We start from the raw sequence: 27,479 nt of genomic DNA on the forward strand, positions 1-27,479 counted from the left end.
AAAAAACTGGCTCTGCATATACCAGAGATTAAAATTGGACCCATATCTTTCACCATGCGCTAAACCAAATTTGAAATGAATCAGAGATATAAATATTAAAACAGAAACATTAAATCTGCTGAAAGAATAGGCAAAACTCTTAACGACATTGGTGTAAGCAAAGACTTTATGAAGAAAACCCTAATCAGACAGAAACTATCACAAAGAATCAACAACTGGGATATCATCTTACTAAAAAGCTTTTACACAGCAAAAGAAACCACCAGCAGAGTGAAGAGACATCCCACAATGTAGGAAAAAGTGTTTGCCATCTATTCCTCAGACAGAGGATTACTATCGAGAACATATGAAGAACTCAAAAAAGGCTGGGGATATAGCTCAGTGGCACAGAACTTGCCTGGCAAGTGCCAGGGCCTGAGTTTGATTCCCAGTACTTTCCCCCCCAAAAAATCAAATCTCCCAAATTTAAAGATGCAATCCAAAAATGTAGATCTGAGATGAATATACATTTCTCAGATGAAGAATTACAAACAGCAAATAAATACAGCAAAAAACATTGAACCTCCCTGGTCATTCCAGAGATGAAAATTAAAACAACACTGAAATTTCATCTCACCTCGGGAAGAACGGCTATTGTAAAGAAATCAATCAATAACAGATGCCGGAGGAGCCATGGAGGAAAAGGAACCTTTCACACTGTTGGTAGGAGTGTAGACTGGTCCAACCCCTGTGGAAATAAATGTGACAATTCCTCAGAAAACTGGGATTGGAGGTCCCATTTGGCCCAGATATTGCCCTTCTGGTATCTTCCCAGAAGAATTAAAGACATTGTGCTACAGTGATACATTTGCACCCATGTTTATAGCAGCACAGTTTGTCATAACGAGATCTTGGGAAACAATCCAGATACCCATCAACCAAGGAATGGATTTTTTTTGTAAGTCTTTTATGCAGTTAAATACTACTCAGCCATTAAGAAGGATAAACGGGGGGCTGGTGAGATGGCTCAGTGGTCTAAAGCACCTACCTAGAACAAGCTAAGCAAAGCACAGGGACCGCGGTTCAATCCCCCAGCACCACATGCCAGTCAGCCCTGCCCCCTGGTGGGCTGAGCTGGCCCCACACACACACACACACACACAAATAAATTTTAAAAAAATTAAAAAATTTTAAAAAAAGAAGGATAAACGGGAGGCTTTTATAGGTAAATGAATGCAACTCGAGACTATATTCATAAGTGAAATAAACCAGCCACACATGTGTAGACGTTGTCTCTGTCATGTGAAAAACGGAAAGGTAAGATTCATAAAGTACAGTAGATGCTGTAAAATCAGAAGAAACTTCAAAAGGAAAGAAACTGGGATGGAGAAATGGAGAAAAGAAAGGAGAATTCGTAGTACACTACTGTCATATGTGTATCATGTGTGATAGTGATACTGATTTCTCTTAGTTCATTGAAAAGAAAGATTTGTGCTCATATTTACATAATTAAATGCCTCTACCATGTACTGAACTAATTTGGAGATCACTGTGCAGTGTATTAACCATTAGGACCCTTCTATTATCTTGTTCTGAATTTTTTTAATATATATAATATCTTTGTACCTTTTTTTTTGGCAGAACCGGGGATGGAACTCAGGCCCTTGCACTTGCCGGGAAAGCACTTATTCCACTGAGCCATCTCCCTGGCCCTTGTTTTGAAATTTTGGGGGTTTTTCTCTCTTTAAGATTTTTTAAAAGGGTGGGGAGGGAGACAGCTCAGAGAGACTTAGGAGTGGTGTCCCCTGGCGCCTCTGTGTGCCGTGTGTGTGTCCTGATACTGCACATTTCTTTCTTTTGTTTCTTTCCTTTTGTGTGTGTGTGTGTGTGTGTATGTGTGTGTTTCGTACAGGATCTCACTACACAAATCGGACTCGTAGTGATCCTCCTGTTTTCAGGCTCCCAAGCACTGGGATTACAGATGCGCACCACCACACCCAGTCTCAGTCACTGTCTCAGTACGCTCCTGGGGCGGGGCTGGCACAGCAGGCTGGGGATCGAACTCTGGCCCCTGTGTCTGCCTGAGCAGGTGCTTTAACCTGCTGAGCTACCTGGCCGGCCCCACTGCACATTTTAAAAGTAGAGTTGAATAATTGAATAGACTTGGAAAGGTGGGCTCTGCTCGCCCGTTCGATGCTGTTGGAGGCTCCCTGCTGCTCAGCCTTGAGGGCAGTCCCAGGTAGGCTCTTCGGGTTTTAGAGCCCTGGTCTTGGAGATGTATTTCCAGGGAGGTGATTCCAAGGCTGTGAATTGTTTTCAGAGCAGCAAAGGAAGGGAGAAGGAGGTGGAGGCAACAGCAAGCAGGACAACCGCTGCCCAGTGTTGCGGGTAGACTAGGTACACGACATGCCCTGGACTGTGTCATTGGCGCTGGTCTGTTTTTAAATCTTCTGTAATGAACGGGTGTTAAGCACTAAGTTGGTGTTCCATTATTGGGGGTTAGGAGGAAGAGAGAAATGGGTATGTCCATCCCTCCCTGGTTGGCACAACCTCTAATTTTAGATTTTTGCATAATAGAGATTTTTAACTTTTTAAGTATTAATTTTAAAATACCAGGATTCACTTTAAAAATGTCTTTAACACAAAATTTCTGCTGTCTTTAATGTTTCTGAAATGCATCTTAAGAAATAGCTAAGGCAGTTTATGAGTTAATTTTGTTGTCTTCAGAAAGCAGTTGCTTAGTTACCTGTGCTCCTTAGCAAAGACAGTTGCAGCAGGCAGTTGGGAATGGGCCTCCCAGGAGGCGGTATGGGCTCCTCTGCTCCAACAGGGGAGACAGGATTGCTTTCCATGCTTGTTATTATAACACTGTGACTCTGTCGCTCTCCCTCTGTCCTGCTTTCCCTTCTAGTAAGCTGCTTTTGAATAATGGCAGACTTTTTAATAGTACTGTTAGGGCTTACTGGCATCCTTAAGTTGTGCTTCTCAGTTACACAAAAAGGACCCACCAAAATAAGATACATTTCTGAGCATATGTTGCCTCCCTCTCCTTGGAGTATGTGGGGATGGTACTGGTAGTACTGGGGATTGAATCCAGTGGCACTCTCTGCCACATCTCTATTCCTTTTTGTTTCTCATTTTGAGTCAGGGTTTTGCTAAATTGCCCAGGTAGAACTTGAACTTGCAGTCCTCCTACCTCTGCCTCTTAAATGCTGGAATTACAGGTACATTTCACCACTTTGGGCTTAACTTTCTCTTAAATGTAAACAAATGTATCATAACCTTTCTTTTTAAAAAAAAAAATTTGGGCTGGCCATATAGTTCAGTGAACTAAAGTGCCTGCTTGGGCAGGTGCAGGGATTGGGGTTCAATCCCCAACATACCATGTCTGCCCTGCTCCCAGGGTGTGCTGAGATGGTGATTAAGACAGGGCATAGTGGCACACACCTGTAATCCCAGCACTTGGGAGGCTGAAAAAAGGAGGATCACTACGAGTCCTGTCTATGTGGTGAGATCCTATGCACCTTGTACTAAATATATAATTTTTTAAAAGAGTACAAATTAGAATTTAAAAAGAAAAATTTACAAGTGATGCCGAATTTCACTTAACAAAGTAATAGGAATTTCATAGTACTTGTTGTAATACATAGTGTTGTCTTCCAACCAGTTATTCATATTACCAGATAGATACATGCATGTAAAATTTGAAGAAGAAAGAAAAAGTGAAAGAAATGTATAAGATATTTAGAAGAGAAAAATACAGGGGCCGGGGAGATAACTCAGTAAGATCCCCAGTACCACAAAAACAAAAGATAGAGAGACAAATACAAACAACTGAAAAAAGGAGACAAGACACAGTGTTAACTGCTCCTTTCTGTAGACCAGGAGACACGCACGGTTCAGTTGTCCAAACCGTCCTGCTTACATACATAGAAAAATCTCTTCCCTCACTCCCTCTCCAGCGTCTCCTCAACTCAGTAACTCTTTTGAATAAGTTCATTCCCTTTTCTCAGTATCTGTTGTACCCTTCAGATTCCATTTTTTCTCTTTCAGGTTCTCACACTAAGGAGACAATACAATTTTTGCCCAGGCAGGTCTGATTTATTTCACTTAAGAGTATGTTCACTAGATAGAAGGCCTTTGTTGGACATATCTTTTCTTACCATCCTTATATTCTATACTTCTTTAGGCATATAAAGCTAGAGACATCAACCCAGCACCTACACCATTGAAGGACCCCGATGTTGGGGTGTTCACTGGTACCCGGGACTAGTCAAGGAAGCAGGAAGGCGCTCGATGGGGTCAGTCAGTTGGAAAGCTGTGGGAATGGGGAAGTATGGAGTATGGAGGGATGGGTAAAGGTGCCACCTCCAGAAAGTGGCATCGGGTTGGCCTCAAAGGATCAGGATGCTGTGTGGGGCTGACGCTTTTGCCTTACTCCAACCCAGAGGGCCTTCGCACACCCAGATCTGCAGTGTCCAGCCTCATCGGGACAGCCCGGCGCCGTGCCCGTGGTGTTGGTCGTGGGCTGGGCTGGCCTCGTGGCAAGCACAGGCTTCCAGCGCACTGAGCAGCTGCCGGAGTCCTGAAGGGCAGCGCACTTCCCCTGTTGGCGCAGTGCCTGCTCCGCAGCTCCTGTGTCCCTGGCATGTATGGAACTGCACTTTCTTAGGTGTTTTTAAAATATGTAATATGCGCTTCTAAGATAGTAAAAGCACTTAAATATATTTCTAGGATCGTATTTCTTTTCTGGAGTTAAAATTCAGCTACTTTTCTTTTATCTTCAGACTTTATTTTTGTATTGCTCCTCCATTTTTTGCCAGCTCCTATAAATAGGTAACTCAACCAGGAGTACTTGGTGCCTGCTTTTACTCTCTGTGTAGTACTCAATGTAGTCCATGAGTGTAAGCGGGACTGGGACAGTGTGCCAGTGGATGTGCTCGCTAGTCCTAGGCTTGAGACCCGTGAGATCTCAGCTTTGACAAAGACAACCTGGGGTAGCAGCCTGCAGGGCGGGTGCTTCGTACATCAGATAGCAGATGTTCGTGAAACTTCTAGAACGCGTGAGCCAGGAGTCTAAAGTGGTACTGAGTGCTTGATGAGTTGGGGCCCACAGCATGCATAGCAGTCACAGGGCAGGTAACAGTGCTGACACTTACCTGCGCACGGCCGCTGCGGCTGCCCAAAGGAGGCGGACCGGCAGGCCTCTCCTCCCCGTCCAGCCCTGCCCAGTGGCACGGTTCCATGTTCAAGTCTGAGCACTCACGTTCGTGCTTCGTGTTCCAACAGGTGACTTTGGGGAAGGTATTGAAAGTGATTGTCGTCATGCGGAGCCTGTTCATTGATCGAACGATCGTAAAGGGCTATAATGAAAATGTCTACACAGAAGATGGCAAGGTAAGCCTTCTAGAGACCTTGTCTTTTTCCTGTATCCCAGAATAAATGGTCCCCGATGAATGACATTAAAAACTAGCAATCATAACTAAAACGATCTGCAAACAGATTTGTCAGTACAAAGATGAACGCTTTAAGAGAAAATATTCATCCTCTCTGCTTGCATTTTTTCATCAAGGTTCTGCGTTTTCCTCTCAGCCTGATGCCCTTAGTTGAATTTCTAATTTATCACCTTAGACCCTAGTTGCCTCATTAAACATGTCTTCTGAGGAAATGGATTTTTTCCCGAGTCCACCAGCACATCTGTAGCCCAGAGTTCAGTGCTCTCCCTTTCCTAGAACCGTAAGGAAAACTAGTTCATTTGCGTGACCCAGTGACACTTTTTTCCCATGAAACTGGCAGACAGCTCCAGGAAGTCGTAGATGCTCAGCCCACACACCGAATGCTGCACTCTAAGCAGACAGGCTCCTTCCACGGGTGATCTGCTTCGTGGAAAGTTCAGTGGTGTGGCTTCCTTCGGCCACACACTCTCCATCTGGTGCCGCAGAGTGCATCGGAGGATGCTAATGGGAGCTGACAGCCTTCATTCGTGCGTGCTCCCAAGGGTGATGAGCGCCCTTCCCGAGACCCACCCCCATTCTCCCGGTCGCGGCCCAGCCCTCCGCCTCCCTCCTGAATCTCCTTAGCATTTGGAAGTTTGCCAAACTCACACTCACCATCCAGTGGCCACACCATGGTGAGGACGTTGCTCTCCATGCCAGGTGGCGCATGGCTGCACACACGCATGTCCAACGGGCACAACTGGTGATGTGGTAAGACCAGTGTGGCCGACAAGTCACCCATTCCCCCCCCCCCCACATGAGTGCTGACTGCACTCACTTCAAGGATGGTGTCATTTGCTGGAAGGAGACTTCCTTGTTCTTCTCTGATAACCCAGCTGCCCGTGAGCAGGCGTAGAGAGTAAAGTGCACGGCAAGGCCTGCATGTGCGCCCTGACCGCAGCGCAGCTCCGGAGGGTCCATTCTGCCGATGGACACACTGAGTGCTGTTCCCCTCAGCTCGCCTCCAGGTCACACCTGGTGTGAATTATGTGGCTAACAAGGACGTGGGAGGGAACTGGGAGGATAAGAGCAGCCTAGAGCAAGGGTGTAGTGAGGACCATGCCGAAAGTCCAAAAGTCGGGATGCAGTGCAGCAGCACACGCTTAGCCATGAGGGAGGGCAGATTTTCCCTGCTCTCAGGTACCCTCAACATCGTGTTGACCTGACTGTTCTCCACTGAACATGTCCAAAATAATATACACAAGGTACCTAGCACCTTGCAGCCTGGCAGATAAGCAAAGAAGCAGCACTAGAATGAATCAAGCCCCATTTGACCCTCAGGTTCCCGGGGTGCTCTCTCCCTCCACTCACTCCCCTTGACCCTCTCCGCTCACACAGGGTACGTGGACACCTGAGTTCCCCAGTCTTCCTCCCCATACCCCCCATGTCCGCCCTGCATACAGGGCCATCCTCCTGTTAAGCTGCCTCACACTGGCCCCTCCTGTCCTCCACGCCTTCTACCTCAAGGATCCCATGATCTCTACACTGACTGCTCCCTCTCACACATTTCCAGTTTACTGCTGTCCCAATAAGCGTGCCCCCTCGGCTTCCAGAGCGGCCCCTAAACACGTGCTGTGTGCACACTTCTCCCGCTCGTCTCCACCTCCCGCTGACCAGAGGAGGAAGGTAGGAAAGTAAAAGGCTGGCCCTGATGGGTCTGTGATCAGACCCCGCGCTAGGGATCAAACCTGGAGCCTCGCCTGTGCGGGGTGAGCTCCACCTCTGAGCTCTAAAGCTCAGTTTCTTTACTGTAAGATTCCTAGAGCCCTTGGTCTCCTTATCTCCCTTATGACTCTCTTAAGAAGAACACAGTGTGCAGTACTTTCATAACTTACTTGGTCGCTCAGTTCTTCTATTTCTTTTCTCCTTTATTCTTAGAGCGTATTATGACATTGACATTCTGAGACACACTTCCAAGAGCTCTGGCTTTAGAATAAAACCCCAGCTCCTTTGCAAGGCATGGAGGTGCCTCATGATTTGGCCCTGCCTTCCTTTCTGACCTCATCCACTTCTTTTTTTTTTTCTTTTTTTCTTTTTTTTTTTTTTTTAATGTATTTGGTTGTTACAGGGTCTCACTATGCAGCCCGAACTCATGGTGATCCTCCTGCTTTCAGCCTCCCTGGCGCTGGGATTGCAGGCATGCACCCCCATGCTCAGACTCTGGCCATCTCAGCCTACCCTGAGGGACAGGGCTAGCATGGCAATCGAACCTTGGTCCTTGCGCTTGTCTAAGCTTGCCTAAGCAGGCACTTTAGTCCGCTGACCTATCTCACCGGCCCCTCATCCACTTCATTCTTTACATACATCTCATCCACTTTCCAGCCTTGGTTGCCACCCACCCGCAGCTCCAGGACATGGCGCACGAGTGCACACATTTGGCCCTTGCCCTGGGGTGGTCGCCTGTCCTCCCCGTCTGTCTTCCCACCCTCCCTGTTTTCCCCACCCCTCCCAGCCTAAGCACAGTCCTGGCCTGCATGGGCTCTGCAGATGGCCGGCTCAGGTGTGCTGCCACTCGCAGTGCTAAGTGCCATCCTCGTTGCTAGCTCAGCTGTGGGATCTGGAAATGTTTGGCCAGCCCTAGAATCTTTACATCATGGTTGTTTATTTACATGTCCATTTTGCAGGTAATGTAAGTTCTAGCCATGCTAATAGCTATGGGCCTGGGAGCCACTGCACTATCCAGACCTTGCCTGCACTGGCTGTTGAGTCCTAGTGCTCTCGTGCCATCCAGTGTAGGCAAGGAGACTTAGTCCTAAAGAGTAATGTGTCTGTGTACAGCCACACAGACCCTGTGACTGTGCTGTGTCCTTAAGAAATGATGTGCCTTAGTGGCCAGAATGTAGTAGAATCCAGTTCTACATGGGAAAGGAAGACGATGTAGCCAACTTGAGGTGTGAAAGTGTACAGCTAGAATGGAGCATAGAGAGTCAGAAATGCGAAGGGGAAGGCATAGTGGCTCCTGCCTGTCATCCCAGCGCTCTGGGGCTCGGAGGCAGGAGGATGGCAAGTTCAAGCCCAGCCAAAGCAGTTTGGCAAGACTCTGTCTCAGAATTTTTTTAAAAAGAGGTAGAAGAAGAGCCTGGAGATGTAGGGAAGAGGGAGGCATTCAAAAGAAACAACAAGTGTTGTAGGTGTGAATAAATCCAAGAATAAAGGAGACACAGGCTCCTACATATGCTGCCCTCGTAAGAGAGTAGTATGATCTCCTTGCTCATGAGAAGGAAAATGGATGTGTTTGGTAATCTAGATTCAGTTACAGCTGACAGGAGATGTACAGTGGGGATGCCCTTTAATCTTGATTGTCTGCTTGGCTGGCTTGGGATCCACCATGGACGAGGGTAGAACCCATTCCAGGTCTGCTTGGGCGTGTTGTGGAGGCGTGCCCGTGTGCCCTGTCTGACCCCTGGCCCTCTGTTCTCTGGCACTGGCGCTCTGCTCAGCTTTCCAGCCACCTTAAACTGAGCAGCTTCGCCCCGCCACACCCTTCTACTGCAATACTCCTGCTTTGAGGCTGGCCAGCCATGGATTGAAGCCCCTAAAACTGTAAGCCACAGCAAGCCTGTCTTACTTTTTAGTTGCATCAGGTACATTGATCCCAGCAACAGGAAGCTGGCTATCACAGTGGGACAGGAATCTTCTTGTCCCCTTTTACAGTGCATACACAGACCCACATGCAAAGCAGGGACCTTAGGACTGGAAATGGCGAGGCCGTGAGACCGCCCCTCTGCGATCCTAGGCCACATCTGGTGGAGAAGCTGGCAGATGACCGCCCCTCCCAGCCTCACTGTGGCCCATTGATTACTCCCTCTTGTTCAGAATACATTACAAGTGATAAAAATACAACACAGAGATGCCGCCAGTACTGTTCTCTAAACACTGGACTTGCTGTATGCATGTCTGTATATTTACACCTGTATAGGCACTAGCGCACTCGGAGCATGAGGTGTCTGGTGCATCCCGTGTAGCTGTAACGTTGGTGGATCTTGCCAGTAGAACTTAGGTGTGGTCTACAGGAACAGATTGCTACTTGCAGTTTTGCTCTTTCAGAGCCTGAGCCTTGGGCCAGCTCAGTGGGGAGGCGTGTCCTGCCTTCCCCTGCATGCAGCCCCCAGCGCCGCCTCCCGTGTGGTTCTCTGCCCACCGCACCCTGAGCAGCCCAGTCCGCCCGCGCGTTCTGAAAGGTCTCATTATCCCCGTCGCTCCCGGAGCAGCCCATTGCCACCCTGTTTCTAGACCCAGTGGGGCTTTTCCCATCAGAGTCCTTCCAGCAAGGCTATCACTTTGCAGTAACAACCACTACCCTGATGCCATGTCTCTACTTGTGATAAATATTTTTGATACCAAACACCAGTAGCCTGATTGGTCTCAAAAAAATAAAAATGCTGTTCAGACTTACCAACCGCTATTCATTGTTATCAGGGAGTAAGAGCCGTGACTCAGCATGTTAAAAGGCAAGGCTAGAGGAGTGCCTGGCCATTGTCCTGTTTTATACCAGTCAGACTGAACTGAAAAAGACAAGTGTCTCGGTTGAATTTATCTTATTAGGGGATTTAGGTTATGTTAATGCTATAGCTTCATTAATTACCCCATATCAATAAAAAAAAAAAAAAAAGGGCAGCTTTTAGCCTCCAAGCGTAAGAGCAGCAAAGAAATGGTGGTATCAAAGGAGACCTTCAAAGACAGCCTGAGCTGTCTCCAGGGTAATTTCTGATCCCGTATTCTTCCCACTTCAAAGCTGGGGGTGTGTGTGTGTTTGGGTCGAGGGGGCTGGGAGAAGCTTGAATCTGATTTCTCTAATAAGTGTTGGCATCAGCCCCGTTTGATATTAGATGCAGGGAACATTTTGATTTGTTATAGCCTTTGAAATTGTTCAGACGACCTTCAGAAAAATGGCCTCTTGTTATTTCTGGGAAGAAGGGTGAAAGCAAGGAAAGGGAATCCAGTTTAATTCCTATGCAGAGGATGCCTTGAAATTGTGCTTTCAGCAGTTTTTTAGTAACAAATGCATGTCCTGATTGAAAGTGAAAAGTTTCAGAATAATAGACCCACAACTCGGCGTTCCTCCGTGCAGCTTGTTCGCACTTTTCCTCTCTGGGGTGCAGACAGGCGGAGGAAGATGACCACACCGAAGTTTGTGGTTTGGGAATCTTGAGCAGCTGTGGAGAATCCGTCACCGCTGCCCGGGCTGGCCCTCGCCCAGACTGCCCCACGCCTCACCTTTTGAGGCAAAACTCTTAACAAAGTTGAAACTCCTGGTGGCTTATGAATTCTGTTTAGAAGTATCCATTCTAAATCATTTAAAAGTCAGCATATGTACCATTTTTTGAAATGAAATAAAGAATTGATAACTATCTAAGGACCTGCCAGCATGTCCGTGTACTGCTAAGTGAATTTTAGCAGCAGTAGTTATCACAGCAGCAGACCTCAAAGCAGATTTGTAGTGCTGAGCCCCCACCCACGAGCTGAGCCAAGGAGCATGCAGAGGGCGCTGTAAGCCAGTGTCTCCTCCAAAAGCAGCCTCTTCCCCCCACCTCTGGACACAGATCTGTTTTCAAATTCTCCACCACAGATGTGACAGTGGGCAGCTTACTTCATTTCTCTGGGCCTCAGTTTCCTCATCTGTGTATTGGAGACGATGTCATCATCCTCAGCTGGGAGATATAACAGGATAACTTGGGTGGAGTACAGGCCAAAAACAGCCGTCAGTAATGCCATCTGCCCTGAGCAGTTGTGACATGGTGATAGGGATCACTGGCAAAGCTAGGGTGACCTTGCTGTTGGTGTCAGACCACCCTGAGTGTTCTTTGCGGTGCAGAAATTTGACTTGTCACTATTTTTGCTGGTTGCTTCGAGAGGTCAGTTGACATTGTAGGGTTTGTCCCAGGAGAGGTGTGTCTGCTGAAGTGCTTGGTCGTCTGCGTGTTCATTGTGCTTCCCCTGAGAAGAGCCCCGGTTCCCACCTTAAGATGCTGGTTCTCGTGCATCCTGAGGGGAATGGCATTTATTCCCTGACATGAGGAAGCTTGCGGCTCCCAGAATGCTCCTTCCTTGCATATCGTAGCCAGCAAAAAAACTGGTAGCCATGCCCGCTTTTGCAGCAAATGAGCTGGAGCTAATAAACATTCACTCAGATCCTTCCTGGCTCCTGAAATGAATATCAGAAGATCTTCCTGGCCTGAAGGAGAAGCTGGGCATTGACTTCAGGATGCTCATTTAAATAGCTTTCTTTGGCATAAATCTAGCAGAAAATAAAGCATAAACCACCTGCTGTGTGCTCCCAGCAAAAGGAGGGCCCATTGTTATCAGATCCCTTTTCCAGCCCTGTGCACCAGGTAAATAGACCATACTGTCCACCAGCCCTCGTCACAGATGGTAGAGCAGTCCCTAGGGTCCTGAGTCATATTTTAAGCCTCCTTCCAAAAAGAGCAACACCCTGGCTTTGAATAAGCATGGTCTGTTCTGCGAATCCACGCTTAGCTGAGAAGCCGTCTCTTAATTAAACCTGTGTGTATTTCCCTCTAGATTTTTTTTATTAAAACATCTTATACTATTCCCAGTACAAAAAAAAAAAAAAAAAAAAAAAAACCCTAAAACATCTTATAGATACGTAAAGGTTTTAGAGTAAAAGCTGTAAACTTGCAGTGCATGCAGAGTCTTCTTTGCTGTCATTTTGTGGCTGTTTGTAGCTCAGTCTGCCCTGGTGTGATGTGAGAGGAGGGGGTAACGAGGATTTCACAAGGCACAGCTGTGGGCTTAATGCGTGAGGAGAGCTGTGTCAGTTCCAAGTTCAGACATTGCAGTTACTCTTCCTGAGATTTAGATTTAAAATCTTTGGCATCTCCCTGTCATCTTGACAATGATTTTGGGAGAACTAAAAGATGGAGAAGTCATTCTTATTCACCCTGCAGTCCCTGAATACTCTGTAAATGCTGCATTTGTTAAACCCTGGCTGGGCTAAACTGCTGCACTGAAAAAGTGACCCGAACCTGGCCTTTTCTCTCCAGTATGACCCGCCACCAGGAGTTTTCTTTTACGGAATTGATGACACAGGAAATGAATCTCACATCTTTCTTTGGAGGTCTCCTTCAGAATTGTCTTTGTCACTTTTCCTCCAAGTTGTTAACCTGTCAAATTAAGACTGTGATGCTTGGAGATTTTTTAAATTGTCATGCTTGTCCATTAGTTGGAAGGGGTGGGGCAGCAGCTAAGATTGCCATCCCCTTGCTGGCGCGCTCTTCAGTGAAGTAGGAAGGGCGTCTGCTTTACGCACATGCACGCACACACACATGGTGAGAATCGCAGGAGACCAGAAGTGAGCAGGAAGCAGCCAGGAGAACTGGATGTGCGCTGGGCATGGCCCGCCTCCTTCTGATGTCCTCCCCAGAATAGAAGCAGAGCTCTGCGTCCAGGTCAAATGCAGCTCTTCACTTCCTGTCTTCTCAGAAGAGGCTCCCGCAGTGGCTCCTCCAGCTCCCTGCAACTCCAAATCAATAACGCAGCATCCAGGCCCACGCACTCCCATCTCCGGTTCTGCCTTGACCACTGGCCAACCCCACAGGCCAGTTCCAGGAGACCCATTCACTGGGTGTTTCAATTTGTTCAGCTCGTGACCTGGTATATTAAAGGCCACTCTTCAGCACCTCAGGGATGCGCTGAGGGCCCCTCATTTAATCATGTCCTGAGTGCGGCCCAGGCCTGTCCTGGTGGTGCTGCTGCTCTTGCCGCATGAGATTGGTTCTGAGCCCTTGAAGCTGTGAGAAGGCAGTGCGAACAGAGGAAACCAAAATGATTTGGGTTGGAATGAGCTGTTGGGAAGTCTAGGTGTGGTAGCGCACACCTGTAATTTCAGTGCTCTGGAGACTGAGGCAGGAGGATCACTGCAAGTGTGAGGCTGGCCTCTACAACACAGCAAGTTCAAGCCCAGCCTGGACTATATAGTGAGACTTGGTCTTTCAAAAGGGGGAAAAAAAAAAAAAACGAGCCACCAAGTTCACTGTGTGCGGCCAAGAGTGGCCAAAGGGGACTAGACTGGGCTTCCCTGAGCCCTGCCCACAGTTCATCTTAGGCCAACCAGGTGTCCAGGTACCTGAGAATGCAGCAAAAAAACAAGAACAGGCTTTTGGGCCCACTACAGATCTCATTCATGGCAGACTCCAGGGCAAGGATCAGGACATCCATATTTAAAAGCAGAACCCCTCCCCGCCATGCTTCTGATCCCAGCCCAGTGTGAGCACCACCAAAGGAAGCCTCAAGAGAAGCTCCAGGTAACCTTGGGCCGTGTCGTGCTCGGGGCCTTTGCCTCACCATCCAGAAAGTAAAGCTGCTCCTGCAGCAGCCACATCTGCATGTTTGGGGGATTAGGAGTACATGTGCAGGACCTGGCATGGACCAGGTGCCCGCTGTGTGCCGGGTCCCACACCCAGGCCCCAGGGTAGCCCTCACTGAGCCCCTTCCTGGGCACATCAGGTAGTAAAAAATCATACTTAAGGCAGTCTTACATGTTAAGAAACTTGTGGGGCTGGAGAGATGGCTCAGTGGTCTAAAGCCCCTACTTAGAACAAGCTTAGCAAAGCATCAGGGACCGCGGTTCAATCCCCCAGCACCACATGCCAGCCAGCCCCGCCCCCTGGTGGGCTGAGCTGGCCACACACAACTCTCGCTCTCTCTCTCTCTCTCTCTCTCTCTCTCTCTCTCTCTCTCTCTCTCTCTCTCTCTCTCTCAAATAAAAAAAAAAGAAACTTGTAAGTTTTGAAAGTGTAAAGGGCAGACAACAGGGACTGAGAATAGTATTTATTAGATAGGTTAACTAGGAATTAGCTCTCTGATAAGGTGACCTTGAGCCTGCAGCAAGTATAGAAATCATCACAAGAGGGCTTGTGAGAAAAACATGAAGAACACCAGAAACGCGGAGGTCCTGGGGCAGGATTGGCTTGGTACACTGAGTTGGAGATGCAGTAGGGTTCAAGGTTAGAAAAGCGCCAGAGTGGAGGCAGGGATGTAACTCAGCAGCGCAGTGCCCGCCTGGCAAGCACAAGGCACTGAGTTCAATTCCCAGTAGCCAGAAAACAGAAGAGTACCAGAGGGGTCTGGAAGGAGCTAGTGCCCTGAGGTGACTTCACCATAGCCTGTCACTTCAGTCCCTTACACACCTGCAGGGCATTTGAGATCTTTCAGCCCCAAAGTCCTGTTGTGTTAGGAGGGTTTTCCCTTTCTCAGGTGTGATGAGAGTAACTGGAGTTAGTGTCATGCTGGAAGTCCGCATTCTGAAACTGCTGCTAATGGTGCTTGCCTGTTGCCCACAGCTTGACATATGGTCCAAGTCCAACTATCAAGTATTCCAGAAGGTAAGTTTTACTTTCTGTTTCTTACTCATGAGTCATTAGGAAAATGAGAAATGGGGGACTAAATATTGGTCTCAGATTAGAGACTAAAAAGTAGAAAAAGCCCAACCTAAAAATTTGCTTATTTTACGGGTTCCATTTATATGACATTCTGGAAAAAGTAAAAGCTTAAGAAAAGAAATCGGATCGGTGGCTTCCTGGGGGTGGGAGCAAGGGATTGACCCTAAAGGGCCGTGAGAAACCCCTCTGGGGAGATGGCATTGTTCTGGGTCTTAATCCTGGGTGAAATGGCACACCGTGCATGTCGGTCAAAATTTTAAGAGGACTACTTCCCTACAAGGGTAAATTTTACTCTGTGTAACTTGTACTTAACCACTTACTGGTCGAATTATTTAAATATGAGATGACCAAAAAATGTGGTTTTTTCATTAATTTTTAAAAGACAGCAGGAAAAAATACAGAAGTGGTAAGAATCAATTGGTTAAAATGATACTTGCCCAGGCGACGCTCAGGGTGCTATGTAGCTAAACCTGGTTGTGATCAGCCTTTACGTAGTTAAGAGAACCCTAGGCTTTAGAGCTACTGCACGCCCAACTCAGCTGTGAGTGGGGTTCTCAGAGCCCAGGGGCCTTCCCGGCCGCAGCTTTAGGCCTGGAGGTGATAGCTAGTTTGGCTGTCGGCTTCCCCAGGAACACTGGAGGGGAATGTCAGGAAACACTTAAAGAGAAATGCATTTTCCCAGCTCTTGATAGTAAGGGTCCCTGCCCCAGCCAGTTTGAGCCCTGTGATTAGAGTGGCTCCCTCAGGCAGCAGCCGTGTTTCTAGGCTGCCTCTGCTCTTCCCCAATACTCCAGGTAATAGGGTACCCAAGTCCCCCATCAAGCTCGCTGCAGCTCCTTACAGAGCCCCCTCAGCCATGCGTCAGGCACTGTGCCAGGTGCCAGGGACACAGGAAAATGAGACACAAGGAAGGCAGGCAGTTACAGGCGCTGTGCCAAGCTCAGCAGGGGCTGCTGCTTCAGGTGGTCAGGAGCCTTGATGGGGCGCACAACAGGGCAGAGGTGGGCTTCCGGCGGCCTGGGCCTGCAGCCCAGATTATTGTGTCTTTGCAACTGTGGTGGGTCAGGCCTCTGAGGACACTGTGTGGTGGAGCCATCGTGGTGAGGACAGGAGCTGGTCCCACAGCCCAGGTCAGGTGAGGGCTGCTACGCCCGGCACTGACCTTGGCTTCTCTTGTCAGTTCAGTAAGAAACCACTAGGAAGCTTCCTGCAGAGGAGGTATGGGATTTGGGGCTCTTGGCCCTGGTTGGTCCCCCACTCAGGTGTGCAGGAAGCCTGGGGCTTTTTTTTTTTTTTTTTTTTTTTTGGTATTTTAGGGAGGGGTCTACAGGGTATGCAGAATCTCACTACTAGATCAGACTTGTAGTGACCCACCTGTTTACAGCCTCCCAAGAGCTGGGATTACAGGCTTGCCACCACACCTAGTCTCAATTGCCATCTCAGTGCATCCCAGGGACAGGGCCGGCCCTGCACCTGCTTGCAAGCTAGGGCTTTTTCTTTAATAGAGTGAAACTCACATACATTAACTCCTTACAGTGACCAGTTCCTTGGCGTTTGGTGCATTCCATGTGTGAGGCATCTGCCCCACTGTCTGCAGCACTCACCTCCCAGAGGCTGCCTTGCCCCTGTCGCAGCTGCTCTGTGTCCCCCTCTAGTGGCAGGGACAGCAAAGGACAGAGGCACAACAGGAGCCACTTGGGGCTGAAAGGCACACATTAGGGAAGCTTGGCGCATAAGCGCTAGAAGTGCAGGTCTCCTCACAGCACGGCCCAGGCCGGGGCCCTGAAGCAGGGGAAGATGCTCGGGAAACACCAGCGACAGCTGCACAGCGGGGGCCTGGTCGCCAGTGGTAGTGACTGTCCGGGGGAGGTTGGCAGGGGGTGTAGGGCTGTGCATCACAGCCATGTTTCAGAACTCAAAGCCACTCCAAGATGAAAAGGTCAGCGAGCAGCGTTCTCGTCCTGCCTCTTCCGACACCCCTTTCCCCGCGAAGCTCCTTAGGTGCACCCTGGGGACATAGCACACTCCTCAGGCTACAGCCGAAAGGCAGAGCCCCTCAGCTGCCCCCGCTGGGCTGACATGCCAGGCGTGACATCTGCACGTGGGGCTTATGTAAGCCGCCATAGCTTCGCATTCCCTCACTCACACAGTGCTCAGAGCCTAAAGCTTTAGGCCGACTAAAGCCCTGGCCTTCTTCGCGCTGTTGGTGCTTGAACATGGCTCATGATCAGTGTCTTTTGGCAGGAGTAGTGAGGGACATTAAACAGGTGTAGGTTTTCCCTCCGCCCAGCTTTTATTGCCATGCCCTCTGTAACAGAGCAGAGTTACCTCCTGGTTCCATGAAGGCCCAGGACGCTCGAGGCCTCCCAGCCCGGAACCTAGACTCAGACGGACAGTGGCCCGGTTCCCATGCCAGTGCTCCGTAGCAGGGCTCTGGCACATCTGCATATTTGTCTAATGTTCTTTTTAGTATGAAGTGGTTTTGAATGCAAGAGGCAAGTTTACTAGAAAAATTGCAAATGTGTGAAATGCAGATTTGGTGTGGCATAAAAGGACAGTGTTGTATTTTTATCCTAGCTACCCTGCGCTCTTTGTGTTTGGCATTGCAGACACAGAAGTGTTGTTTAAAACTTGGTATAGACTGGCCATTGAGGTGGAAGAGGGCTTCCCGTCCCTTCCTTGCAGCTTACATAGCAGCGTGAGGCAGGAAAGGGCGGCAGCGTCACCTGACCGTCTCCTCGGCTGCAGAGGAGTGTGCTGTCTCTGTTCGCACAGAGCCCTTCCTGAGATTCCTTTACCTGTGTTTCACTAGCCTGGCCTCTTCTCCCGACTCGCACTAAAGAGCTGCGGTTGACAACAGGTGGAGGCGCCCTCTGATTAAAACTGAACTCACTGTGTGTTGTCAGGCCAAAGAATATATCTGAGAGTAACGTGGGACAGAATTAAGTGCAACCCCTTCTCCTTCGTCTTTTAGCTAGCCCCCGTTGCACGGAGCAGGTGTATTCGCACTCTGTGTTCCTCACCTGTGGAAGATGGGGAATCGATGCCTCATATGGTTTTCACTGTTCATCTCAGGCAGGCAGGTGGCCACGCACAGACCTTCTGCTCCCCTCCCAGGCCCTCACAGGACAGTAGCCGCTCTGTCCACTGCATGTTCTGAAGGCCTGCTGAGCCCTGCAGTGATGGTTAGGACTTCAGGCTGAGCACGCCGTGAGAGAAAGATGAAGCAGCAGCATTCCTAAACTCTGCTTTGTAGGATCAGCTATTTCTCGGAATCCTATTTTCTTCTTGTCCACCCACTTAAATTTAGGGTGTGCCAATGGATGTTGTTTGTAGTGCTTCCCTGAAAACTCCATTTAGAAACAGTGGTAAACATTCTTGTCACCATAGTCAGCCTGTGTACGCCCAGCCAGGCAGCCTGGCCAGGGTGGGCCAGCCTGGCCCAGTAGTGCAGGTCAGAGTATCACAGTAGCAGGACATAGCAAAGGAGACTCCTGGTGGTCACTAGAAGGGGATCGCTCCTGCGGGAACTAATCACCTAGGGATGGGGATGGCCAGTGTCACAGCTGTGCCCACTTCTGTGTCCCCGGAGACCACTAGAGAGAGGCTTCTCCCCGCATGGCTCTGGGGCAGAACCCCGAGGACACCCTTTCTCTAGCACTCATTATGTGATTGCAACTACTGCATGTGGAAGGAGTTTTCCTGCCCACCCGTGGTGGACAGGGGCCTACCAGGAAGGCTGGAGCCCTCTGAGGGGCCCCCCCCAGGAGACAGGAAGCAGATGGGGAAGGGCACTAGAACATGAGCAGGAGAGGGAAGCACAGCGCAAGCAGGTTCCTCTGGGCTCCGCCTCATTCCCTGAGTTAAGTCTGGACCCCGTGGTCCTGCAGCAAATCCCACTGCAGGAGGCGGAATTCAGCCTTCCCTTTGTGTGCGGCCATTGACTCTGTCAGCAAGCCCTTTTCTGTCCCACTCATTAGACCCTGTACCCAGGCGTGGGGAAGTGGCAGCAGGCTGGGGACAACTTGCTGCGGGGCTGCGGCCACTAACAGGTGCCTGTCATTTACCAGGCTCCCCCGGAGGTGCCTTGCACTCCGTCCTAGGGTGAGGAAGCTTTTTATAGCCAGCAGATCTCCAGCAGAGTGGACTCAGAGAATGGGGCTTAGAAATAGGGGACCCTCTGAAAGGGCAGAATCACAAAGAGCCAGGAAAGGTTCCAAGCGTGTTCATATTTTTCTGACATTTAAACTCTGCAGGGGCAGTCACTGTTTTGATCTTTAACCCCCTCATTTCAAAACAGTGTGTATTTTCATCCAGTAACTTGGGAGGCATGAGAGCCAGGCTGTAGCTGCTTCCTGCATTAAATCCTGGCAGGTGGCTGAAGAAGGGGATGCAGAGTGGGCTGCCCCAGGCAGGGGAGTGGGGCGGAGCTGGAGCCACCAGCGCACGATACGACCGTAGAGGACAAAGCGTAGCCGTCCAACTGTGCAAGCCCAGCCCTTGGCCCACGATTGCTATTCTGACAGTCGCAGAGAGGAAGGTGACCCACTTGGCCCTGCAGCAGCAGTACTCAGCCATGGCCAGGTGATGTCCAGCAGGACACCGCCACTCCTTGGTCCCTTTATCAGGGATGCTTCCTTGTGGCCACCAGCTACTTTGTAGTAGAAGGGACTGAGTCAGCCCTAAAAGACTGAACTGTCCGACAATTGGGTGGACCCTGACGATAGGTTGGCTGTGTCGAGTACCTGTCCACCATCGCCTGTGCCTTTTGAGTGCAAGTCCCTGAGGGGACACTGTCCTGACGAGAGAGTCCACAGAGGACTGGTACCGCTGGCCACCTGAGCATAAGTACATGCTGTGGCATCTCAGGAAATAGTCACTCTATCTTTTTTTTTTTTTTTTATTGACAAAAAAATTGCAATGAGACAGTTTCAAAGCAGGTTGGTAGGAGAGTCACAACAGTTGATACATGGCGTGTGGTCGTCTTTGCAGTAGCCATTCATAGCTCACTCGGTCACCCGAACCTCCAGAGTTTCTTCTCGCAGCCCCTGACATGCCCTCTCCAGGCCCCCCCCAGACACCACAGCTGAAGACCAGGCAAGGCTGCAGTTGAGGAAAGGCTCCAAGACCAAGCAGTCTGCAGCCCACATGGAAGGACCTCGAGGCCTTCACCCGGTTATCGGGAATGGCCACGTGTCCTGCAAGTATCTCACCCATCTGTCTTGGGGAGCTGGTGACCTTTGTCTGATGAGGGAAGAGAATGGTGTTTTAAAACATGGAGTGCATCACCTTGTTCTGTCCTCGTGGCTCAGCAGTGCCTTCCAGGCAGATGGAGCTGCGGGGACAGCTCTCACGGGTGCAAGGCGAGTGGCAGCATCGCAGAAGCTGCCAGGCCCCGTGGGCACTGATGAGCGGTGTGCAAAACACATGCGTTGGCCTAGCAACAAAGATTTTTTGAAGCAGAGGCAGGGAACTTCCAGGTCATCCCGGAGAGCCTCCCTTCCCTCAGCTGACAGTGAGCCTGGAAGGGTCCCCAGGTTAGACTGGCTGCTGCGATCCTCTCCCCAGCACCTCAGTGGCCCGTGTGACACTAGTGAATGACACTGACATTCCCCTTCCCCTAGGGATGCCTGGTTCCTTTCTCCACAGCTCTGGCCATGGCTAGCTCCTCATGAGGGCCGTCGACCCGACACAGCCTGCCGGCTTTCTCGGCACCTGGAGCTGCCCTCGCAGTGGTTTATGGCTTTCTGCCATTTGCAGTCATTTGTCATCACAGTGCCTTGCTACATCCTCAAGGGTTGCATGGTTGCAGGACAGGCTGTCTCAGAACCTCACAGCTGTGTTCCTTAACCCGAACCTGCACCCCGCTTCCCCCAGCCCAGCACGCAAGACTGCAAGCGCAGGCTACCCAGCACTGTCCTGGAACCTCCTCTGTTCACTCCTGTTGCGGCCCCACACTGGTCGTCCCAAGAGGCTGAGAGTCATTAGTGGGAAGACCCCAGCCCACACTTCCTCCCTAGGGGGTGAACTTGCCTTGGTGTCCGCATCTGTGAAGTGGGGATCCTGCAGGCTCTTTGCAGTGCTGTGGGCAGCAAACCTCTTCTACAAAGTCTCCTCCAGCCATCCCTCTAGGACCAGGTTTGACCATAGGTCTCTTGCTGTCTGGAGCGCCCCTTCTCGTGTCTTGGCCACCCCTCTTCCCACTGCCCCATGACCGAACAGGTGCAGTCACAGCTGTGCACTGGCCCAGTCACAGACTCGCTAGGGCCGCAGTTCTGTGACGGGGTGATAAAACCTGCTCTGAGGGTTGAGGACTGCCTGGCACTGCCATCGCCTACAGCAAGTGCTGTAGACGCATTTCAGCGGTCGGTGTCACAGGGCTTGGGAGCCAGAACTCAGAATCACAGCTCTAAATGTCCGGTTTGAAATGCTTTCTGTGAACTGAACGAGGGCCCGGTCACCATGCCAGACCCACCCCTTGCCTTTGTCGGGCAGGTGTCTCTTCCCCAAGGGAAATCCAGCCAAAGGGGGACACACAACAGCACCCTTTCACAGCTCTGTCCCTTCCCAGGGCACTGCAGATGGAAGTGGCACTGCCCAGACCTTTCCTCCACCAGCAAAGAGCTGGTGGTTGCACACGTGGTGGCCTCAGCCACCGTGGACAAGGGCCTACCAGGAAGGCTGGAGCCCTCTGAGGTGGTACTCCCCCCCCCCCCCCGAGACAGGAAGCACAGCGCAAGCAGGTACCTCTGGGCTCCGCCTCATTCCCTGAGTTAAAGTCTGGACCCCATGGTCCTGCAGCAGATCCCACTGCACGAGGCAGAATTCAGCCTTCCCTTTGTGTGTGGCCATTGACTCTGTCAGCAAGCCCTTTTCTGTCCCACTCATTAGACCCCGTACCCAGGCGTGGGGAAGTGGCAGCAGCCCACTGTTCCTCAGCCTCTGCTGTTTCCCAGTCACCCAAGTCTGGTGGAGAAGTGGGGGGCATTGCTTGTGTCTTCTCAGGGCCCAGATGTCTGGATGTTTTTCTCACTGCAAAAGTCCCTGCAGAAATAACATCACACCGAGTGGGTGCACAATTCAGGTGGCTCCAGGGTAGGCCTTTCCTGGCAGCCAGTGGCAGAATCTGGCATTTTACCATCTGGAAAGCGCTGAGCTTTTTTTTCTTCCCACCTAAATGAGTCTTAATTCCTTAATCCAGAGAAATGTCAAGGACCCTTCCTGTGAGTCACCTCAGCCTTGTGCCAGGCCTCCAGCAGAAGTGGAAGGTGACCAGGAACCCAGAGAACTCCTAACCCTACCCTGCAACCTCCCCGGCCTGCCCACTTGCACAGAGTATGGAGCCACACGGCTGCCCAGGGTTCGAGAGAGAAAGAAAAAGAGAACAATTGGAGACAGGGCCTCAGGGCACTAGTGCCCGCCACAGAGGGCCATGCTGGGAGGGTGTGAAGCCCTAGGCCAAGTGCAGCCGCAACACAGCTTGGGGCCAGGCAGCACCCCGGGAGCTTGTCGCGGGGTGCGGGTAGGGGCTTCCTTAGCATCTTGACAGGGGCTCTAGGGAAAAGGGTCGGCACCCCAAGAGGAACATAATCACTCTCTGATGGAAGCCTCGGTTGTGCCAACTGTGCTCAGCCTCTCAAACGAGTTGGTCAGGGGTGTGATTTGAGATTAAGGCAAGATGTCTCCCTGCCTCTCCCACCTGACAGCCTCTGGACCTGGCCCAGAGCTGCATGGCCTAAGCTGTACAGATGGCTCCTTCAGCAGCAGAGGAAGGGGTATTGATCCCATCTCCGAAATCCCCAGTCCCTATGGGCCTCAGCACCTCCTTTTTGGGCCTCGAGGCCTACTGATCCTGAGGCGCTCAAATCCAGGCCCAGATTAAAGTCTGGGCTGCATAATCAAACCCAAATCCCCTGCTTCTTCTCCACCGCACTTTCATCCCTGCAGTAGACGCTTCTCTGAGCACCCCTTCCACCCCATAACACCACTCAGCATTTGGTAGCATTCTAATTTGAAGGAATGGTGGCTCCTATTTTCGTGGAGTGAGCACTTGCAGTACTCTTAGCCTTTCTCCCTAACGTGGGGCTCCTCCCCAGGGCAGTGCTGCAGCCTCACACCTGCGCTCGGCACCCATGGCAGTGTGCACCTCCCAAGGCACTTGGCTCCTGGGCTGACCTTGTGTGACATTCAAGTGTCTTCACCCTGTGACCTTTTACTTCTCTGGTCTGTGGGGACAGTGGTCAGTGCCGGTAGTGACTGCCTGGCCTTGCTGCCCTCACTGGTGCTGCGCAGCCTTGTGAGGACTGCTGAGCTGGGGGGCTTCTGGGCCAGAGCCACTGTGCCACGTCAACCGTAGGCCACTGCTCCCTCTCCTGAGCCCACTGCCCCAAGCTCTGAGGGCCTCATGGAGGCGTCCACAGCAAGGCAGTGGGGGGCAGAGCCTGTCCCTGTTTACCTTTAGGAGGTGGGGCATGTCTTCCATGGGGGCTAGCTGGGGTGGAGACGTCGTCAGCCTGCAGCATACTGTTACGAGGCTGGCAGAGGAAGGCGGGCCAGGTCTCCCAGCGATGGATGACCAGCCCGGGACCAAACCCTTCTGTCCTGAGCACTCCCTCTATCGCAGTTCTAAGAGTCTGCTGTCCCCTGGCAAGTAGGCATTGACTGCAGGGAAACCAGAATCCAGGTCTCTACCAGGCTGTTCTTTTAAATGAGCAACTTCTAAACACTCGGGTAGTTCACTTTCCTGTTCAGTAATCCTGCAGGGAATAGTCGTAATCATTGGAGGCCCCAGCTCTCCTAGCTCAGCAGAGGAAGGCATCAGGCTGTGTGCTGCCGTCGTCCAGCTGAGCTCGGTCCCCGTCCCGCCCCCTGGTGGCAGGAAGCCGCAGTGACGTGCACTGGCCCATGGGTGTGGCTGCTCTGCCCAGTGGCAGTGTGTCCGCCTTCTAGTCACAGTGCCTGCACAGTGGTGCAGTCCGGGAGCTGCTTAAACCCTGGCAAGAATTAATGTGTTTTCATTTAAATCCAGTCACATTCCCCAAGTTGGTAGAGGAAGGAAATGGGGGAAAGCACGAGGAGAACCCTTCTGCAGACAGTGCCGGCGTGCCCGCCCCCTGGCGCCCAGCAGGGCCACCCTCCCAGACTTCAGCAGTCTTCCCTCTGGGGGCGCTAATGCCTGCTTGCGAGCTTTGTTCTCCCCTGCCTCCTGGTCCTCTGTGTCGCCGCTGTGTCACCGCAGGCTCGCTCTGGGTTTCCTGAGACCAGGGCCCTGGGCTGACTGTGAGCGGGAGGGTATCTGCTGTACCTGAGCCTGTGCCCTGGGCAAGGGGAGAGGGCAACAGAGCCTGGGCTCTCCTCCGCCCCTTTCCTTCCCTGGGCAGGTAGGTATGCACCCTGGACTGACACAGCACTGCAGGAGGTTCATTGGCCCTGGAGTCCGGGTCTGTGCACTTTGTGCCCCCATGCACAGGTCAAGGTGGCAGGAAAGCAGAGGGATGCTGGCCCACGTGGGGAACGGGGCTGTCAGGAGGCTTGGGTTCCCTCTCCTAGGAGGAGAGGGCTTGGCTGCCCCCCCCCCCGAAATCCTGCAGCAGAGCCCCTGTGCTTGAGGTTCAGAGCCCGGGAGCTCAGTCGTGGGTTCCAGTGGCGTGGACAGGGCCCTGCTCCTTGGCTCAGGCAGTCACCTGACAAAGCAGGTGCCTTCATGATAGTCAGGCCATCGTGGGGATCGAGTGAGGTAACCTGGGACAGCTGTTTCCTGAGATTTGTTCTGTCCCATCTGTCTCTTCCTCATGCAGGGTTCAGCTTAAATAGCCAGGCCCCCAGCTTGGGAGCAGGTTGTCATTGCTCCTAGCGCACAGGATGGCTGAGGAACTTGGGGAGACTGTTTTGACTGGCAGCTCTTCTCCAGCGCAGACTGGCATCTGGTTCAAGGTCTCTTGAAAGAGGCCTTCTCCTCCTGCGCTGAGTAGGAACAAGAGGAGTGAGCCAGCCATGGGAGCTGTGCTCGCTCCCCGGCCGGCGCCTCTTCCCATCCCCGCCTGTCGCCTGTCTGTCTACTGCTAGTTCCCGGTCTCCTTCCCCCTTGCCTAGGTCCCATCCACTTTGATCTTCCCACAGGCTTTGTCTCCAGCGCTCGCGCTCCACACTCAACTGGTGGCCTCATGCTCCCTCAGGAGCATTAGTGCCCTTCCTGGCCTCACAGGGAGGGTGGCTTTTATCTCCCCGCAGAATCTCATTAGCTTCCAGCACAATGGGACCCAACCTGCCTGCCACTAAATGAGTTAATAGAAAGCTTTTTTGCCCCAGGCCTGCTTTTTTTGCGTCTTCGATGTGGAACAAAAAACAACCTTGTTGTTAAAAAGTGTAAAACAAAAACATATTGAAGGTGGAACACTTTGAGGAGAAAGATCACATAGCAGATGAGTCTGCCAAGCTCCACAGTCTTCCCCAGCGCTGGGGACACAGCTGTGGAAATCTGAAGGCCAGCGGTGGTAGGTTTGGGGGAGGAAGGAAGGACCTCACAGCAAATAGCTGGCCAGTCCCTTCTGCTACTGTCGTCCTGTGATTGGTGGTGGGGAGTGGAGGATGCCAAGGAGCCCGTCAGGCAGCAAGGAAGGAGCCTCACCTTTTGCAGTGAAAGGGATACTTGATACAGACCTTCGGAAAAGGAGGCTGGGTTTGGCCACATTACTGACCAGTCAGGGAAGGGCTGACTAAAGATTGCCCACATGTCCCTGCTGCGATGGCATGCATGTGACTCGAGATGGGGTGTATGTCCTAGGTCACACTGCCTTTCCCGGCCAGCTGCTGCCTGCCACTACAAGTACAGATCTGACCTGTAGTTTGCCTGAAATTCTGGCTCCCAGAGACTCGGCCATGCCAGGTGGCCCCTATCCACCCCCACCCAGTTCACACACTAGGAGGGCCCCAAGGGGGTGGCACAGAAGCCACCCCTCCCCCGCCATGTGCTGTTGGGTATCCTGCAGTCTTTGTACAGAACCACACCCACCCGATCACATAGAAGCAAGACCAGCACCCACTTGGGTCTCATGGGAACCGGGAGGGGCATGCAGGGCTTGGTAGTTCCTTTAAATTGGTCAACAGTCAGTGACCCTGGAAAAGCCTTTCAGAGGTAAGAAACCACCATTCCGCAGGGTCAGTTTTTCACTGTCACCCCAAAGCCCTCTTGTACAACTTGGATGATCCCAGTCAGTTCACAGTCCATGAGGACAAACTGCCTTGTCTTGGACTCCACTGAGGTCCCCAGAACAAGAAAGCTACTTTTGGCCAGGGGCGAGGGGAGAACGCCTTCTTCCGAGTGTGGCACACCTCACTGCTCAGAGCCCAGCCCACTCCCCCAGACCTGCTTGCTGGTAGCTCCAAATGAGGTCTGTGCTCAGTACCACCTGCATTCTTACAGGGTAGGTACTCTGTTATTCTGCTGTCCAGATGAGAAGTCACACCAGAGGATGGAGGAACCTGCCCCAGGCCGAGTTCTGGAAGGGATAGGGCCATGATCCAAACCTTAACCCTTGAAGGTCACCTGATTGCCCTGGCAGGAAAGGTTTGCCCATTGGGCTGTGGCTGGGGGCCCAACCCACCCTCTAGCCATCTGCAGAGCACTGTGAAGGGCGGGACAGGTGACACTCGGAGCCAAAACTGAACAGGCTCACAGCTGGCCTGGGATAGGCCTTTGCCTCCACCAAAGCTAGGTTCATCTCGGATACACAGACAGTCCACGTCAGCTGAGGCGGGGACAAGGATACAAGCATGGGTCTTTCAGGCCAGGAAGAGGACCAGGGTAAAGCTGGGTGTCTAGGGCACAGGCTAGGCCCAGGTGCAGGGTATCTTGGGTGCAGTGTCATCCACACTTGAGCTGCAGCTTGGGCCCAAGCTGCAGAGGCCAGGCAGGCACTGAAGTGAGTGAGGTGGCCGCAAGGCCTTGGGGTGCGCAGGCCCATGGGCCTGGCAGCACACCTCAGCTCCCCAAATGGGGGTGACGGGACAGAGCCTGTGGAAAGCCCGTTGTCATACTACCCTGAGGCTGCACGGATCTCCAGATGCCTTGGAGGAAGCTCATGAAGTTCCCTGAATTTTAGATCTTGGTTGTTCGTGTTTAAAATGGGAGGGGGGTAGGTTGTGGTGGTACACTCGGAGGCTGAGGCAGGAGGATCACGAAGTTTGAGGGCCCCCCCCCAGGCAACGCAGTGACTTAGCAACACCCTCTCAAAATTAAAAGACACCTGGGGATGTAGCCCAGTGTGAAGATCCTGTGATCAAGCACCGAGCCCTCCAAAAGGAGTGAAAGGAGCCCCCAAAAAGCGGAGCCTCCCTGCCATGGCTCCGCGCTTCTGGTCGGCCCCGATACTGCCTGCCCCCACCCCAGGCTCTCAGCCTGGAGCCAGCAGGCCAAGGGCCACGTGGTGGTCCGCCCCACCGACCCTGTTCGCTCTGCTGGGATTCAGCGCCACCCTCACCCCAGCACTCACCACCAGCCTTCCACAGAGTTCTTGTTAACAAAGAGCATTGCTCATTTTAGAAAGCTGTCTGTCAAAGCACCCAAAATAAAAGCTGCCTGGCACGTGGAGGAATGAGTGTGATC

The 27,479-nt window shown here is 51.5% G+C and overlaps 1 protein-coding gene across 1 annotated transcript in view; it reads left to right on the forward strand.

The window, feature by feature from the left end:
- The window catches only part of Med27 (mediator complex subunit 27), a 187,596-nt gene that overhangs the window by 157,602 nt on the left and 2,515 nt on the right, over positions 1 to 27,479 (forward strand). Inside the window, exons 5-6 of the mRNA XM_004640436.2 lie at positions 5,269 to 5,376; positions 14,777 to 14,818. Coding sequence (XP_004640493.1) covers positions 5,269 to 5,376; positions 14,777 to 14,818 — 150 coding nt within the window. The remainder of the gene's footprint in view (positions 1 to 5,268; positions 5,377 to 14,776; positions 14,819 to 27,479) is intronic.

This window comes from Octodon degus, unplaced genomic scaffold, assembly GCF_000260255.1.
Source record: "Octodon degus isolate 3935 unplaced genomic scaffold, OctDeg1.0 scaffold00123, whole genome shotgun sequence".
NCBI classification, from domain to species: Eukaryota; Metazoa; Chordata; class Mammalia; order Rodentia; family Octodontidae; genus Octodon; species Octodon degus.